Source organism: Poecilia formosa, unplaced genomic scaffold (genome assembly GCF_000485575.1).
Source record: "Poecilia formosa unplaced genomic scaffold, Poecilia_formosa-5.1.2 Scaffold167, whole genome shotgun sequence".
Classification (NCBI taxonomy): domain Eukaryota; kingdom Metazoa; phylum Chordata; class Actinopteri; order Cyprinodontiformes; family Poeciliidae; genus Poecilia; species Poecilia formosa.
This window is the reverse complement of record NW_006800106.1, coordinates 1040074-1055963: the sequence shown is the minus strand read 5'-3', so window position 1 is coordinate 1055963 and position 15890 is coordinate 1040074. Positions and strand designations below refer to the sequence as shown.

Sequence of the window (15890 nt, the reverse complement as noted above, 5' to 3'; positions counted from 1 at the left end):
ATTATTTTATTTAAACTATCTTCCAGTTCCAGTGTTAAATGTTTGTTAGAATTTAAAGTTTACTAATCTTTGAGAATGTGTTCTTGCATCATTATGCCATTATCATTGTGATTACTTGAGAAAGATCTCGAAACAATAATATTATTTATCACAATAACTTCTGGGACGATTTATCGTTCAGCAAAATTTGCTGTCATGACTCGCCAGTGTATATGTGTGTGCATGTTTGTAAATGTATAGTTTTGCGTATATTTATATACATTTATATGTATGCATCTGTATTTTTTGTGTATAAACTTTTTTTGTATATAATTCAGATTTCAAGTTGATTTCAGCTCTGTACTGTTCTCCTGTTTTGTCATCTGTTACTCTTATTTGGTTCTGTCCACTTTCTGCCTTGTGGGACTAATATAGGATAATCTTATTTTATAAACTGATAGTGGACTAATGCAGTTCATTGTGGGATTATCAGTCTTTACTGAATGGCAAATAAGCAGGGCTCCATTGAATACAACTAAAAATAGAGATCAAGGATATAAATACTGCAAAACCATGTTGATACGGACAAAATGTTCCTATGGTTAGTTCAATAACATCAATAAATCTTGATTTTTATTATTGGATTTAATAACGTTAATAGAACTGTCATTGAAGCTGTTACCTTGTTGTTCCCAAGTGGTCTGAGGACTTGGCTCTGCTAGAGTTTGGTCAATTTAACGTACGAGGCAAAGAGAGCAGACATACACACATGGAGGCTTCGCTCGGCGGACTTGAAACCTAACTGGATCTTTAATGACTGATACATTGCAACCTTGCAACACTCACATATACATTCTTATAGAAAATTAATTCAAACCAATGAGCCACCATCATACATCAGCAGTTTGATAACAGCTACTGGTTCAAACAGAAAAAAAATATTACTTGGAAAGAGATCTTTTGCACATGTATGTTTTAAAACCAAACAAGAAAAGTGGAATGTTGGGTACCCTCAGTATATTCCGATTGCAATAATGAGCAACCTTTTTTTTTTTTTTTTTTTTAGATTAACCTTTGTGGTTAATAACAGCTAAAATTGCAGCTTAACTTGTAGCTAAGCGACATTTCCCTGCTTTCCGTCAACTCCGCACAATCAATAGCTATCAGTAGATTTCTACACATACTGCGACTGTCCTCACAGACTAAACCTGCAACATCTACATGATAACTACAACCAAAGGCTAAGAGAAAATGTATAATGATGAAAGAATAAGACGTGCAAGAACATCGATCTACCTATGTTAAGTGCTATACATGAATAACACACTTTACCTTCCAACGTGTATTGTCAGAAAAACTAAAGTGTCACTTATACAGGATCCAAGTGACAGGCCTGCTTTGAGTGAGGAAACATGGTTGAATTCCTGTACAGTGAGGTGAAGTGACAAACTGATAGTGGCGACTTGTGGAGTACAGAAAACCGTGAGAGTGATCGAAAGTAGTGAGTCAAACTGGATGGCTGGGCTGTGTCCGATCTGGATCAAACAGTTGGTGAAAGTAGTTACAGGAGCTCTTTAAACTTACTCGATGAATCACCACAAACATCAAATTCGGTGGCTAGCAGTGGCACTCTTAAGATACCGTGTCTGGGGGTTCGACATTGAAATGGCTCTGAATGATTGTGATGCGGTTCCGTCGACTGCTCCAGTCACACGTGACGACCTGTGGCGCTTCGCCGAGGCCTGACGTGTCTGTGGGACCCGTCTCAGGTCTCTACTTTCTCCTTCTGCTTCTTGCTCTTTTTCAGGAACGATGGCGGCTTGAACTTCTTTTTCTTCTTGGACGGAGACTTGCACGGCGAGCCCTCGGGGGTCCCGCCCTGCGGTTTGACTGGTGGCGTGGCGGGAGTGGAGGAGGTGTCGTTGGTCGAGAGCGCCTTCATCCCTTCCTCCAGTTCTTTAGTCACCTGCTTCTCCTCGTCGCCTCCATTCTGAATGACCGGAGAGTCGTTGTGTACCTCCATCGCTGCAACAGACGGTTGAAATGGGAGCAGAGAAAGCATCAAAGAGTAAGCAAGCGTGTACCAGAAGCTGGGGTTTGGTGCTGCTGCGGGGCAGCATGCAGGTAATGTCTGCGGATGAACATCCTCGCTTACAGGACACGGGTTTTCAACTGGTTTCAAAAGCTGCGCTTCCATTACAAAACTGTCAATATTCTGCTAATGTCGAAAAATATACAATGTTGCACTTTTGTTGTTAAAATTAAGTAAGAAACGCAATTAAAGTTTAAAGTTTGTTCTTGCGACCTTTAAAGGTAACTTTAAAGGTAATATTTAAAGGTAGGTCATCATCCTCCTATCATTTCCTGTCGTCTTTGTCTTTTCCTCATTCACTAACATCCGGTTGTTTGTTTGACTTGTGTGATGCGAAACAGGTTTTCCATTGCACTAATTTTGATACAGCAGAAAAACCACCTCATTCAAGCACACTTTTTTTCCTCAAAAACACACAATATATTTTAAAAACTGGAGTGTTTGCATTAGGCAATTTTATTTTTCAGAATTACAATTTGCTCAATTATATGGTTAATGAAGATGCAGCTAGTATTCCGCTAATGTAGATAAAATAATTTAGTAATTGCAGTGTTTTCATTAAAGAAGAAATGCAATTAAAATCAAACATAAATAAGTTTATGCACACGATAAGCCACTAAGAAGCATGCTGCCCCATCATGCTCAAACTAGTTCCCGTTTTCTTCTTCGTCTCACGCGAGCGGCAACATCCGGTTGTCGATCATGTGGCTCCATGTGACTGAAAAAAGTGTTTCCATTTAAGTTTTGTGGCAAAACTTTTTATCAGAAAACAAGAGTTTTTTTGAGATTGCCACATTTCCATTAAGAAAATTTATTTTCGATATGTCAAATTGCGCAATGATTTGGTCAATGGAAAAAAACGCAACTAGTGTGGAGCAACAGGACCGGACAGCCGCTAAAGGAGAGAACACAGCAGCTGAAATGTGCCAGCGGTCATCCATCATACATTTTTACTAGCTTTATATTTACACATCTGCACATGTCACATGCTTCATACTTTCCTACATATGTTGGATATGCTTAAATTGAATATTTAAAGGTAAAATGTCTCCCTGAACAAATATTACTTATACTAGGAACAACCGACAGCCAAAGTTACTCCTCCAGCCGTCCTAACAGGATCTTCTGTTCAGCACAGCTCAATAGAGGAACATGGATGAGGTCAAATCAAAATCAAATGTTCCACATTTGTTGCGTTATAGATGGAAAATTTACCGTTCTCTATTTGGATAGAGGTAAACTAGCATCATACACTAAGGTCCAATTCAGAAAGTGTTAAATATCATACATATAATCCTGCAGAAGCTATCTAATTAATAGAGTCCACCTGTATGTAATTTAATCTTAAAAGTAAATACAGCTTTTATGTTATTTTCTGCTGCTACAGCGCCATCTGCTGGTAAACTCTTGAATACGTAGACAATTCAATAAATTAGAATATGGATTGCCAGATTAAAAATACCAAACGTTAAGAAGATTTTAAACATACTTTACATTAAGTCCACATTTCTGTATTAAAAGTGTATTTTTATTGGTGTGATGTCATATTTTAATCTTAAATGTCATGTTTTCATTAACTGGGGGCAGGAAATCGCCTCGATTGGGACCATACAGTTTGTTCAAAGGAAAAAAATTATTGAAACTGTAAACAAAAACATGAATTTAAAATGTGGTTTTCAAGATTTTTTTTTCAGTTTCAGTTTGCCATTCTCTATTTGGATAGAGGTAAACTAGCATCATACACTATATATACTGTATATCTTTTTTTTTTCAGTTTAACATTTTTCTTCAATTAAGTTTTTTTTTCTTTTGTACAAGTCCCCAATTTAGCTCCACAGATAATTACTGAAACAAATGAACTTTTTAATAATATTCTAATTTATCAAACATGACTGTATGCTTCCAAATTTAGTCATTTTTTTGTATGAATAATTAGTATAAAAATAAGTCCTTCACTGATTATTACTCAAATTATTGTTGATTTAGTCCTGGCTGTGTTGCTGCTGTGAGGAACCAGGAAGAGGAGGAACGTTGCTGTCAGAGGCAAGAAGCAGAGCTCAGACATCTGAGTCCATGAGAGAAAACTGAAGCAAGCTGTGTGTCAGAGAAATGGTATGGAAACCAAGCTGGACATTACACACACACACACACACACACACACACACACACACACACACACACACACATCTGCCAAGCCTCACCTGAGACAGGAGGGAGGCTGACTGCAGGGCCGTTTGTAGGGGAGGTAGCAGGAGGAGACTCCAAACCATTCTCCACCTCCTCCCCTACAGTTACACACACACACACAGACACGCAGACACACACGCACGCACAGAGACAGACATTGAGGGACAGTGAGCATCAGCTGAGCACAGGGTTAGATTTGTGAAGCAAACAGCTGTGAGAACAAACTACACACAGTTACGACACAGTAACAGATGAACACTTGTTTGTTTCAGCCTTTAAATACACAACAAAGCTTTCATCCTTAGTTCGCAAAATGTTGTTATAAGTTAGATCTAAAAGTGCAGTGGTACTTCAGACCTATCCAGAGATAGAATTTTTAAAAATATTTTAAAATATTTTTTCTATGTTTTTTTGCCTGTTTTGTAAAAAAAAAAAAAAAAAAAAGCCAGCAAAGTGAAATATTTTTGATGTGGGTATTTCAGCCTTGACCAGGTCAGCAATGAAAGACAACATTGATTTTTATGCATGATTATTTTTATGGCAGTCATAAAAACTAACCAGAAAAAGTACACTCTTAAAAGTGCAATAAAAATTCAACATTTAATTGTTTGCTTTTTTTCCCCTCCCATTTTCACTGCATTAAATCTTTTCAACAGCTTCAGGATTTTGGTCCTCCTGATACGGCTTGGGTATTTTTCTAAGAAACATTCAGCTTGATTCTAAACGGTACTATTTAGAGTAAAATAAAAACCAACTTGACATTTTGAGCTCAACTAACTTAAAATTTAAAACAGTGTAAGCAAAGTACTGTGCAACACTACAAATGGTTTTGCAGGTTTAAACATTAAGTTATAGTTCAGCTAATTTGATAGCACAAAACAATGTGTTCATCATTCACACACTGATATCACTTGAAGTAGTTCATCTTTTACAAAATGGACTTTAACCTTTTAGGTTAGATAGGAGCAAATCTGGAAACACATTTTTTAAACCAAACTTGACTCTTTCATTTTTTTTTCTTCTGGACCTGCAAAATAGTTCAAACAAATATTTATTGATCAGGACCAAAAGATAAATGAGCAAGAAATGGAAAATTTCATAGAGTCCCAATCAGAGCTGAGTGGATTTACAACGTAAGCTACGATGGATGTTCAAACCTCAGAAACTAGAATTATTTGGACAGCAGAATCACATTAGGAGGAAGGAAGACAGAAAAGAACAACATGGAAGAGTCGGTGGCAGAACTGGAGGCCTCTTTGTTTGATTTGATTTGTGTAAGAAGCCCTTGAAGTTTCAAAGTTTGGATCTCTGGTTCATCCATGTAGGACTGGATGGACTGGAGCTCGTTATGAGTCTTGAAGCTTTGACCGACATGAACGAGTGAGAGGTGAACACATCACCAGTCCATCACAACACAACACAACACAACACAACACAGAGACACACGAGCATGCTCACACTCACACTAATGAAGAGTCTCCATTTAACCTTGCAGACATATTTTTGGTCAGTAGGATTCAGCCAGTCTGTGCTAAGCATAATGTACAAACACAAAATGTCCCAGCTCTACTTCTTTAGCATGGAATACACTTGTTTTACTTTCTTGAACATCTTTTACTGATTTCGATTTTTATTTGGAGAGATCTGATTGTCTTTACTGCTGCCTAAGATCTAGATAAGAAACACCAGGCAGCAGAAAGAAAGACTGAATTTGAGACGATATTTAGTCTTTAGCTGATAAACTTAAGAGAACCAAACTGGATGGATGGACGGACGGACGGACGGACATAAGGGGCAGTTGGGGGATTTTACTGAATTACAATCAAGATGAGCACAAACAGATTTTTGGCTCTCTAGCGTTAACCCCGTAATGTGTTTTTTCCCCAGAATCCACCTGTACTCATATGGGTTGGCAAAAGAAGTGGTGAAAAAGAGCGTTGTCCAGCCAACTGTAATACATTTGCACTTACCCATGATAGACACAAAAAAGCTAGCTAGATAGCAAGGGTGTATTAGCATCTAGCTACTGGTGGCCTCAACCTCCTGGAGTTACAGAATGCAAAGAAGATATACGTGTGTGTGACTCTGACCTCTGCTTGACAGAAACATCCTACGAGAAAAAAACTACAGGAGTTTAAATAGACCTATGATTTAAGACCTCTGATTAACGTATTTGATCCTCTCACAGTCTGAAGACATGCGGTCTTTTGAACCTCACAAGCTTTTTACTTTGTGCGCGGTCCACCGGGGTTGCACTGACCCCAAGTGCGCTTTCAAAAGGTTTTTTTTGAGCAGCTTGGGGAACCGACAGTCTGACATGACAACCAACCAGGCATTCCTCCTGAGCGTTGAATTGAAACTGTTATTTTGTTATTGCCAACTTATATTTTTATGAATTTAAGACATTTTAAAGCCTTAATTTTAGACACATGATTATAAGACTTTCTTTAGGCTTTCTACTGTGTGGACACTATGATGGATGAATGGATAGATGGATAGATGGGTGGATGAAAACAATATGCAGGTTAAACTCTCCTTTAAAGGCATAGTTCAGGATTTCTTAAGAGTTGTTAAATATATATAAAGCCAAGTACAAACACTAGCTAAAGTAGTCGTTACCGTCGGTCCCTCCGTCCCGTTTTCGCTCCACCTCCTTGCGGTACTCCTCCAGCTCCTTGTCGGTCAGCTCGTTGAACGGATTGGGTGGTTCTGGTTCTGGTGGAACTTTGGGTGGGCTCACTGGGGTCTGATGGACACACAGAAACACACACACGCGCACACACACACACACACACACACACACACACACACACACACACACACACACAAACCCCAATAAAATGCATGTTTTCATTCACGGTCAAAGGTTGAGAGGGAATTAGCTTCAAGGTTTCAGGATCAGAACCGGTGGTGCCGGTACCGGAGGGCTGTCGTCTGTTATGACGCTTGCGAGGACTTGCGACTGCGGTCCTGCTGTCTTCATATCCTGACGGTTCTGTTGTCGTATCTGAGTGGAACATGATGGGATCTGTGAATAGGTTTGGTTCGTGGGGTGGGGGGTTCGAAGGGAAAAGGACGGAGGACAGACTCGCCTTGTTTCGTGTCTCGATCACCTCCTGAGGGTTGGTGAACAGAGGCACAAACTGGTTTGGGTTCTCTATCTTGATGGCTGTGCTGCCAGCCTGAGTCAGCTCTTCTGTTTTCAACCACTGCAAGAAGAAATGAAGGAAGGGAAGGAAGCGGCGTTTAAGTTACTTAATTTAGAAGAAAAACAAGCAGAGTGAAGAAATGCATAATTAGCCACCTGCTGTGTCTATTTTAATTTAAAAAAAAACATAAACAAAGGGGATTTGTGAGCATGTAGCATGTTTGGCCACAAGAGGGCAGAGTTGTATATCTATCCAAGCTGATGGGCTTTCCTCTGCAATGCAGAGAAGAGGGTGAAGAGGATGGGAGGGACTGTGAAGCTCCTCCCACTGATTTGAGACCATCTCTCTTCTTCTTTTTCTATGTAACTGAAACTTTTTTTTTCTACCTGCCGAATCCTGTTCAGGGTCACAGGAAGTGTCATGTTTCCTTCAGAATATCTGAAAACAAAAATAAAAACCTCCTGACTCAGAAAAAGCATGAAAACAAAAGTCAGACAGAAGGTTGTTCACTCCTGGATGCAGAAAAATCTCAGTGAGTCCACACTGATTATATTCCATATGTGAGAAAGATGCTGAGTCACTATGAGTCACTACTTTATCCTCGCTGCATCATCAAAAAGCATTTACCACTTTTCCCCTTCATTCATTTCACTTTTTATCCCCAGATAGTGATGCTCCTGATCTCACATCCTCTTTTTCCTGTAGGTCACAGTGTTTATGGCCCAGTCAAAGGAAGGGACTTTATAAATGTTCTCCTGTAGAATAAAAGCACAGGAATGCATGTGCAGTAAAGTGTGAACATTTTCCCATTTTGTTAGGTTGCAATCACACATTTCCAATGCATTTTATTGCAATATCAGATGACAAATACAAGACAGAACATAACTTTAAAGTAAAAGGAGAATTATACATTTTTCAAAAATGACATACATATAAAAATCAAAACAGAGCGGCGTTTTCTAAGACTTTCTGAGCATGTTGCTACCAGCTTAGCACATCTAAAATAACAACTGAAAAAAATCTTCAAAACATACACAAAATTTTACATGAATTTAGATCTGGACTTTGACTGGGCCATATCAACACATAAACATGCTACTAATTGATATTGTTTCGTATCTCAATAAGTTTTAGCTGCAATATGTCTGGTGATACTTGCAGTTTAATTCAGCATAAACAGTTTTAGAAGGAAAAGAGGTGTTAATGTATTAGAATATAAGAATATACAATTAAATCGTTTCAATGCCAAACAGCAGACATTTACCAGAAAACACCTTTAAAAGAACATTGTAGTTAAAATGGAAATATATCAAGAAATTACATATTTTTAATTTATTGAAAATCAAATTGCATGTTTTCCTAATACTGACTTTCACTTTGCATGGTTTAACTTTCACTACTTTCCTGATGCTTTGAAGACAGTGAATGTGAAAAAGCTGAAGGAGGTAGGAGTATTTTTGCAAAGCGCTGCATGTTTAAAGCTGATATTTATGCCTTGGAGCTCACAGTGGTGCGCTGGTGTCCCGGGCTCGCCTCCTCCTGGCTGACTTTCTGGTAGGTGTTGGGAGTGTTGAGCCATCGGGTCCTCTCCTGCTGCTGACGCTGGGCAAACGGGTGCTGCCTCAGAGCCGGGTGGACGCCGTCGTCATCAAACTGGTGGAAGACCGTTACTGTCGCCGGCACCTCCACCTCCCTCCGTGTCCGCGTCCGCTCCAGCAACACAGGGAAGCGGTAGGCGTAGCCCGTACGATAGCCCTGAACACAACACCAAAAGGAAAATATTTTAAACGGGCAGTTTTATGCATTGTCCAGGCACATAATGCCATTTTATAGCACAATCAAGCAACTATGTGTCCTTCGGTTGTTGTACATAAAAAGAAAAGACATATATGTCAAATATGACTTCGCCTTGAAATTGGGTCTCCGTCTCTTTAAAAACTCCTACTCTTTCTGAAACTCCACCTTCAGGAAGTCATTACATCACTCCTCTAAATCCTTTAACAACATTTTTTTTACCAGTGTTGCACTGAGAAGAAGCTTCTATAATAAGATAGCAGGTGTTTGCAAATTGCTGCTGGCTAGTCTGAAGGAGCTGAGTGAGGCAGAAGTTCAGAAACTACAGCTCTGAGGAGCAGCTTTGACCTCGAAGGCGGGGCTAGGCCCAACCAGGCGTTTTGCACAGCTGAAAGGTTGCCATGGGAGATTAAAGGATTTCTCAAACATGCAACAAGACAACACTTCAGGTACGTTTATGATGAGGGAATAATGATAAAGCTCAAAAAAGTCGATTTTACACAACACTGCCCCTTTCAATTTGAAGTATGCACTGCACGGCTGAACAAATTTCCTAAACTTTTGCTGCAATGTCCATTAGGTTTAATAATGTTGCTCCAACAACAGGATCACCTTTTTATTAAGTCATGCTTGTGGGCAGCTAAAACCCTTTTTGAAACTCGTCTGCACTCAGCCTGCTGGCTTTTTGTGGTTTAAGCTTTCAGCCCCTAAAACAGTGTTCTGTGCTACATTAGCCTGCTGGTTCTGCACACTCGACACTTCACACTGCTGTGCTTTAAGAGTTCAATTTGCAAACCGCAAGAAATCTTTTATTGTTTTTTGTTTTGAAGCATCAACAGAAAATGCAGCAAAAGTGCTTTCCACCACACTATAAAATTGATAGCAATGCTTATAGCAAGCAGCTAAATGCTGCCACGATGGCATGACATCATGGAGAGATTTACTAAAATATCCACAGAAACACAAACAGTTAACTGTAGCAAAACTGAAAAATGCCAAATTACCAAAAGTTACATCAAAACAGAGTAAATTTGCTAGCATTAGCCTAGCATGTTAAGCAAACCACACAGAAGGAAAACAACAGCACTAAAGGGCGACATTTTGTTCACTGAGATACATGATCAGAAATGTATTGGGTAAAGTGCTGTTGGAACATTATTAACCGGGTTCAGCTCATACTTATGCTCAGATTAGCATTAGCTTTGTTAGCCAAAGCAAAATGCTGCTAGCTGCATTGGAACAAAACGCTGGTTGCTGTCAGAAAAAAGAAAAATAGAAGAGGTTGTTGCCTTTAGATTTACTGTCTACACAACATCACTGATTAAATACAGAGCTCTCTGACTGCCCTTAAAAGCTACTGAGTTTTTTCAAGCACATCCCTGGTATTGATTTTATTAACTTTAATCAAGTATCTGAATGGGATTTGGCTTTAGTTATTCTTAATAGATTCAAATCTCTCAGAAAAACAAATCCTGATCTGTACATCCCTACGTTTTTTATTTTGTCACATGGCCAGATGAGTCACAGAATCCTAAAGGTTGTTCTGTATTTTGTGGGAAAAGTTTAAAGCAAAATCCCAGCAGAGAAAATGATTTTACTTTTAAGCAGTTTAGCAGAATAAAAAGCTTCAGGGTGTCAGATTTTAATTCCAGCAAGAGGTCAAAGAGGTAAGCTGGGTGAGTTAATAATGGATTGTTTAAACCCACAGCAGTACTCAGATAGCTTGTGGTTCATCAGACAGAGAAGGTTATAATGTTCAAATCAAATCCAGGTTCTTCGCTGCAGCCTCAGCAAAGCACTAAACCTCAAGTTGCCAGGTGAACTAATACAATAAGAAATTAATCGCATGACAAATTCAAATGAGAGCAGCAATTTTCATTCTCATGGTTAATAATTTTTGAAAGGCGATTTTGTCCACAGAGTCATCCGATCCATTTTATTTATGGCTTTGGGTGTGTGTGTTTTCTATTTCCATTTTATTTATTGTTTTTCGTTGTCGTGTCTCATTTTGGATATTTGAAACATCTTCCAGTGACCAATATTAAAGTTTGTCTTTGACAAGGCGAACTTGCATTATTATGCCACTATCAATATTTTACTTTAAAATAGTCTTAAAACAACAATATTATTGTTGATCAAAATAATTTCTGGGATAATTTATCTGTTATTATGACAGACCTGGTTTTTTTTTTCCTTTATTAAGCAGATAAACCTCGTTGAGCTCCAGATCTCATTTACAAGAGGGACCTAAATAAAGTCCTGACGTTATTTAGTTTATCCGTTGCTTACCAGATTATCCAGAGTCCTCATAAGAGCTTCAAACTCATGTTCCCCAGTGCGGCTCTTATGCAGGGGCCCAAAGGTGGAGCCGGCCCAGCTCACGGTGCCAGTTGGGTTGGGTTTATGGATCGCCCGGTCCAACATAATCAGGTTGTGCTCCCCTCCAGAACTACACAAAGCTGACACCTGCCAAAGACAAACAGGCAGAGCTAATCCAGCTGAGACTGATGTCTGCAGACAGTTTCTGTAGAAGAAGGCACGGCCTTGGTTAGAAAGAAAGAGCTAACCACATTTTCTGTATGTTCCAGAATCAGCCTGGCATAAAAGTATCTTTTTAATACGTTAAAACTTTGACCATTAAGAGCTTTATCCGTAATGAACCAGCAGGGGTTACATAGACGAGAGGACAAAGCAAACCATCACTTATCATGCAGGTAAGGACTGAGATATTTGTCAAAGGATAAATATCAAGATAGATACTTGTCAAAGGAGCATAAAGATTAGGATTGGGCTATAATAACTATGTAAGTTACTGTCAGTCAATGCAACATACGTTAATATTAGGATTGTTTTCACAGACTGGAGCTAAAAATGCCTTCAACTTAACCTTCCTCTCACTTTTCTTCTCCCTCTACTTATGACTCTCCTCTCTAGCTTTACTTCACTCCTGACAGCAGTGAAGCACACAGTAGCCAGCTTTGCAGCCAGACAAGCAGGAACTGGCAGTGTTGGTTTTTCAAATGAAAGTACATTTTAATGATTCACGACATGAATTAATTTCAAACTCACTTCATTCTGAAGGTGTGGCGGCTTTTATTTGACCTTGATGGTGCGCCACGATCAATTACGTGTTGAGGAAACTCTGGTATGCAGTTTGTCATACAGTAAGTTTAAGTTACTACAGTGTTCATACAAGTATTTCTGAGCCACTTTGCGAGTGGTACCTGGATCTGGCAGGCTGCCTGTATGTGGTAGATGGTGTAGAAGGCCTCCTCCATCGATTCCCCCAGAGCCACGATGCCGTGATTCCTCAGCACCAGAACCTGGCGGAGAGAAAAGCAGCGAGTAGCGGTTCAGGTTTCAATCACTAATCCAGCGTAAGAATACATCACCTCTGCATTCAGCTCTACAGCTCGATGGAGGGGGTGGAACACCAGATCAGTGTCTAATTCAGTCTGGTCTCTTGTGGTGTTGTTCACCTTACAAGTGGGTCCTAAGCTTTTCTGCAACTCCATCCGGTCCTCTTCCTGCCCCACTTCGCCATTGTAGTCGTAGTAGGCCACGTCGCCAACCAGCAGAGCCTCATGGGACAGCGGCAGCAGGCCGCTCTTCATCGCAGAAACCTGGAGACGGTAGACTGTCAGCCTCAGAGGGTAATGGACGTTCGCTTTTCCTGAATCCGGTGTCAGGTGTCTATTCTGAGCGAGTCTGCAGAGTAACCGTCACTGACTCACCGCCGCCGTAGCAGGTGTGTGGAGGTGCAGCAGGCAGCGGACGTCGGGTCGGGCAGAGTAGATGGCCGAGTGCAGGCTGAACTTGTCGGTGTCCACCTGGAGGTTGGTGCTGCCCTTCTCCACCACCTCACCCAGAAGATTCACCTTCACCTGTTACAAATGCAACACAGCACCAACAAAGTTACGGAAGCCATAGGAAACCTTCGGAGACACGTTTCAGCTCAAGTGAAATTCCACACTTTGATTTTATTGATTGTGTTTTATGGAGTGATTTTACAACTCTATGTTCTTATTTTGATTTTCTGCAAGTCTGAAATTTTTGCTATTCTTGGCGGGAAATAATTCCAGTGCTCTTGATTTTGGTACATTTTAGAGTGCAAAAATTGGTCTAACTTTCTTTGTATAATTTTCTTATGTCAGTGAAAAGTTAGCCTAGTGAAAACCAGCTCCTTGTTCTACGCTTCACTTCGTCCAGAGGGTCTGGACCCTCAGCCGTTGAGAAACTATCGCTTCCTGAAGGCGTGGACCGTGTCGATGTTTAAATTATCGCCCAGTCACTAACGTTTGTCCGTGACGTTAGAAATGCGCCAGTTTGACGCAATGAAGTTTACTGAAAATTGCCTGCGATGTAAACAACCATCCTCCACTGCAAAGAGAGAAGTGTGTTCACTCTTCCACTGCTAAAACTACAGACAGTCTACAATTTTAGAACAGCGCAGAAAATCACCATCATCGTTCTTAACTTCTGTTTGCTGATCGGCCCGGTTGAAAGTCTACAGGAGGAATCAAGTGGAATATCGTAGGAAGGCAACGGCCATTCTAGGACAAAGTGTCTTTAGCTGAAGAATATTAAACAGCAATGGTTTAGATTGACCAATTTGCAGAATTTCTATTTCAGGTTTTTATATTAATATTCAACACTTTTATTCTATCAACAACAAGGCATTTTCTGTGGTGTTCAGCAGTAAACTCTGGACTCACCAGACTGGATCCGGTCACCTCGCTGTAGGCCAGGCCTTCTGGAAGCACCAGGAAGTGTTCCTGCTCTTTACTCACACGTAGCTGCCAGAAAGGAGGACACACCAGTTAGAGCACCAGACAAGACAGACATTACTGGCTATCGACACACAGATAAATGGCCTCTCCTCTTAGCACAATCATCCTAAAACCAATAAAAGCAGGAATGGAGCTGGTTTCCAAACCAACCGTGAGAAGCGTGTGGCTGATCTGGGCCCAGCCGTAGAGGTCGAAGAGTCGGTGGGTGCTGGCCAGTTTGCAGCGCATCAGCCGCTCCCCCTTCACCAAGCTGCCAGGCTCCCAGCCATGCAGGTCGTTGATGGGGGTCACCATCATCATGTCTGCCAGGAAGAAGCAAGAGGAAAATAATGAAAGCCTCTTGGTCAGCCAACGAAAGTTTGTAAAAGTGTAAATCCTATTAATTTGTTACAAATGCGCAAAATACAATGATGTGACTTTTTTTTTAATTTGGTGGGTTGATTTGATTTAGCAAATGTGCTGAACAGTTTTCATAAAATTAGCTCTTCGCAAAAAGAAGTATTGATTCAGAATGCAAGTAGATAAACTAAAAAAATCCACTTTAATACAAATATTGATGAACACTGGATGAGGCACAGCTAAGTACTTTCTGAGGTTTATACAGACATATTATGGAATATGGAAAAAACATATTTTTGTAAAAGTTACATTCTGCAGCTTTTAAAGAAACATCCCTGTGCATCAAACTGCTGTGTATTAATATTTTCACACTAACATCTGGAGTGTTTGTTAGTCTGTCCAAAGCACAAAGTTCTACTCAAATCTCCTATACTCTGAGCCAAACTCCACATTTTGTGATATTAGGACAGAAAAGACTATTTTTGCCTGGCATCACACATAGATATAATTACGGTATTTTTATGTAAAAACCATCTCTGCTGTAGTTTTTTATCAGCCTGCTGAACAGGTTTTGTTTACCTCTCTGGTGTGTTTGCAAGATAAAGACCGGCCGACGTCCAGAAAATCCTGATATATACAATTACATCTAAAAAAAGCAACAGTTACATTCATTTTAAGATTTATTTTAAGAAGTCCAGCATTAAGAAATAGTTATTTTTAACAAACTACTTGTGGGCTCCTCAATTTCTTAATATGGGACTTCTTTCTCCCACAGAAAATCAAAATAAAAGTCAGGTTTTCCTACTATAATAAAAAACATGTAACTTAAGGGTTTTTTTAAACACATCAAGATTGCCAACTACTTTGTAGAGAGGAGCTTTATTCAGCCCATTTCCCTGCTGCTCTACTCTAAGCCGTCGCGTTTGGAGCTCAAAGGCGCTCTCTGAAAAAGAACTGATTTTCTTCCAGCCATGTTTTAAGCTGTGGTCGACCCATAAGGTCTCCCATTTCCTCCGATAGGAAGCTCAGCACACTCTAATTATAGGAAACACATGAGCAGGTGAGGTATAATGTTTGATTTTAGTAAATTTTTCAGGGTGGATTGAATTTGCAGGACTTTGTGCATTCTCTGCATTTTTATTTTGCTGTTTTTATCATACGATGCGTTTTTGTTTTTCTTTCTGAGACAATTCATGAAATCTGTGTCAATTTCACACACTGTCCTCTCTGAGGTGTTGCACATTAATCCCGTTTCACATTTTAATTCCACTTTATTCTGTTCTGGGTTTATTTACTTGTTTTGATTCTTGGTAAACTTTCATAAAACACATAAAAAAAAAGAGAGAGAGGATTTACTGCAAAACATACTGGAAGGTGAGACAGGCAGGGCGGCTGGTGAGCCGTGAGAGGCCATGAAATCGGCGAGCTGCCTCAGGGCCCACAGATTGGATGAGCTGCCGCCCTTCTTCATCTGTTCCTGGATCAGCACATCCAGCTCCTCTCTGAAGGACTGCCAGCAGACACATCAAGTTAACAGACGAGATCTGAACCGCAGTAATA

General features: G+C 40.0%; 1 protein-coding gene across 5 annotated transcripts in view; it reads right to left on the bottom strand.

Annotated features, from left to right (window-relative positions):
* Positions 1–756: 756 nt before the first annotated feature.
* The window catches only part of add2 (adducin 2 (beta)), a 24034-nt gene continuing 8900 nt past the window's right edge, over positions 757–15890 (bottom strand). For 2 of the 5 annotated variants that reach the window (XM_016677837.1, XM_007564728.2), the window contains exons 3-15: positions 15699–15840; positions 14142–14293; positions 13917–13997; positions 12936–13085; positions 12681–12824; positions 12426–12524; positions 11491–11667; positions 8914–9162; positions 7351–7467; positions 7179–7265; positions 6878–7004; positions 4273–4356; positions 757–2004 (exon numbers count right to left, since the gene is read on the bottom strand). In XM_016677837.1, the coding sequence (XP_016533323.1) occupies positions 1745–2004; positions 4273–4356; positions 6878–7004; positions 7179–7265; positions 7351–7467; positions 8914–9162; positions 11491–11667; positions 12426–12524; positions 12681–12824; positions 12936–13085; positions 13917–13997; positions 14142–14293; positions 15699–15840 (1869 nt within the window). In that variant the 3' untranslated portion in view covers positions 757–1744. The remainder of the gene's footprint in view (positions 2005–4272; positions 4357–6877; positions 7005–7178; positions 7266–7350; positions 7468–8913; positions 9163–11490; positions 11668–12425; positions 12525–12680; positions 12825–12935; positions 13086–13916; positions 13998–14141; positions 14294–15698; positions 15841–15890) is intronic. The other 3 variants (XM_007564726.2, XM_007564725.2, XM_016677838.1) reach the window with 2 other exon arrangements.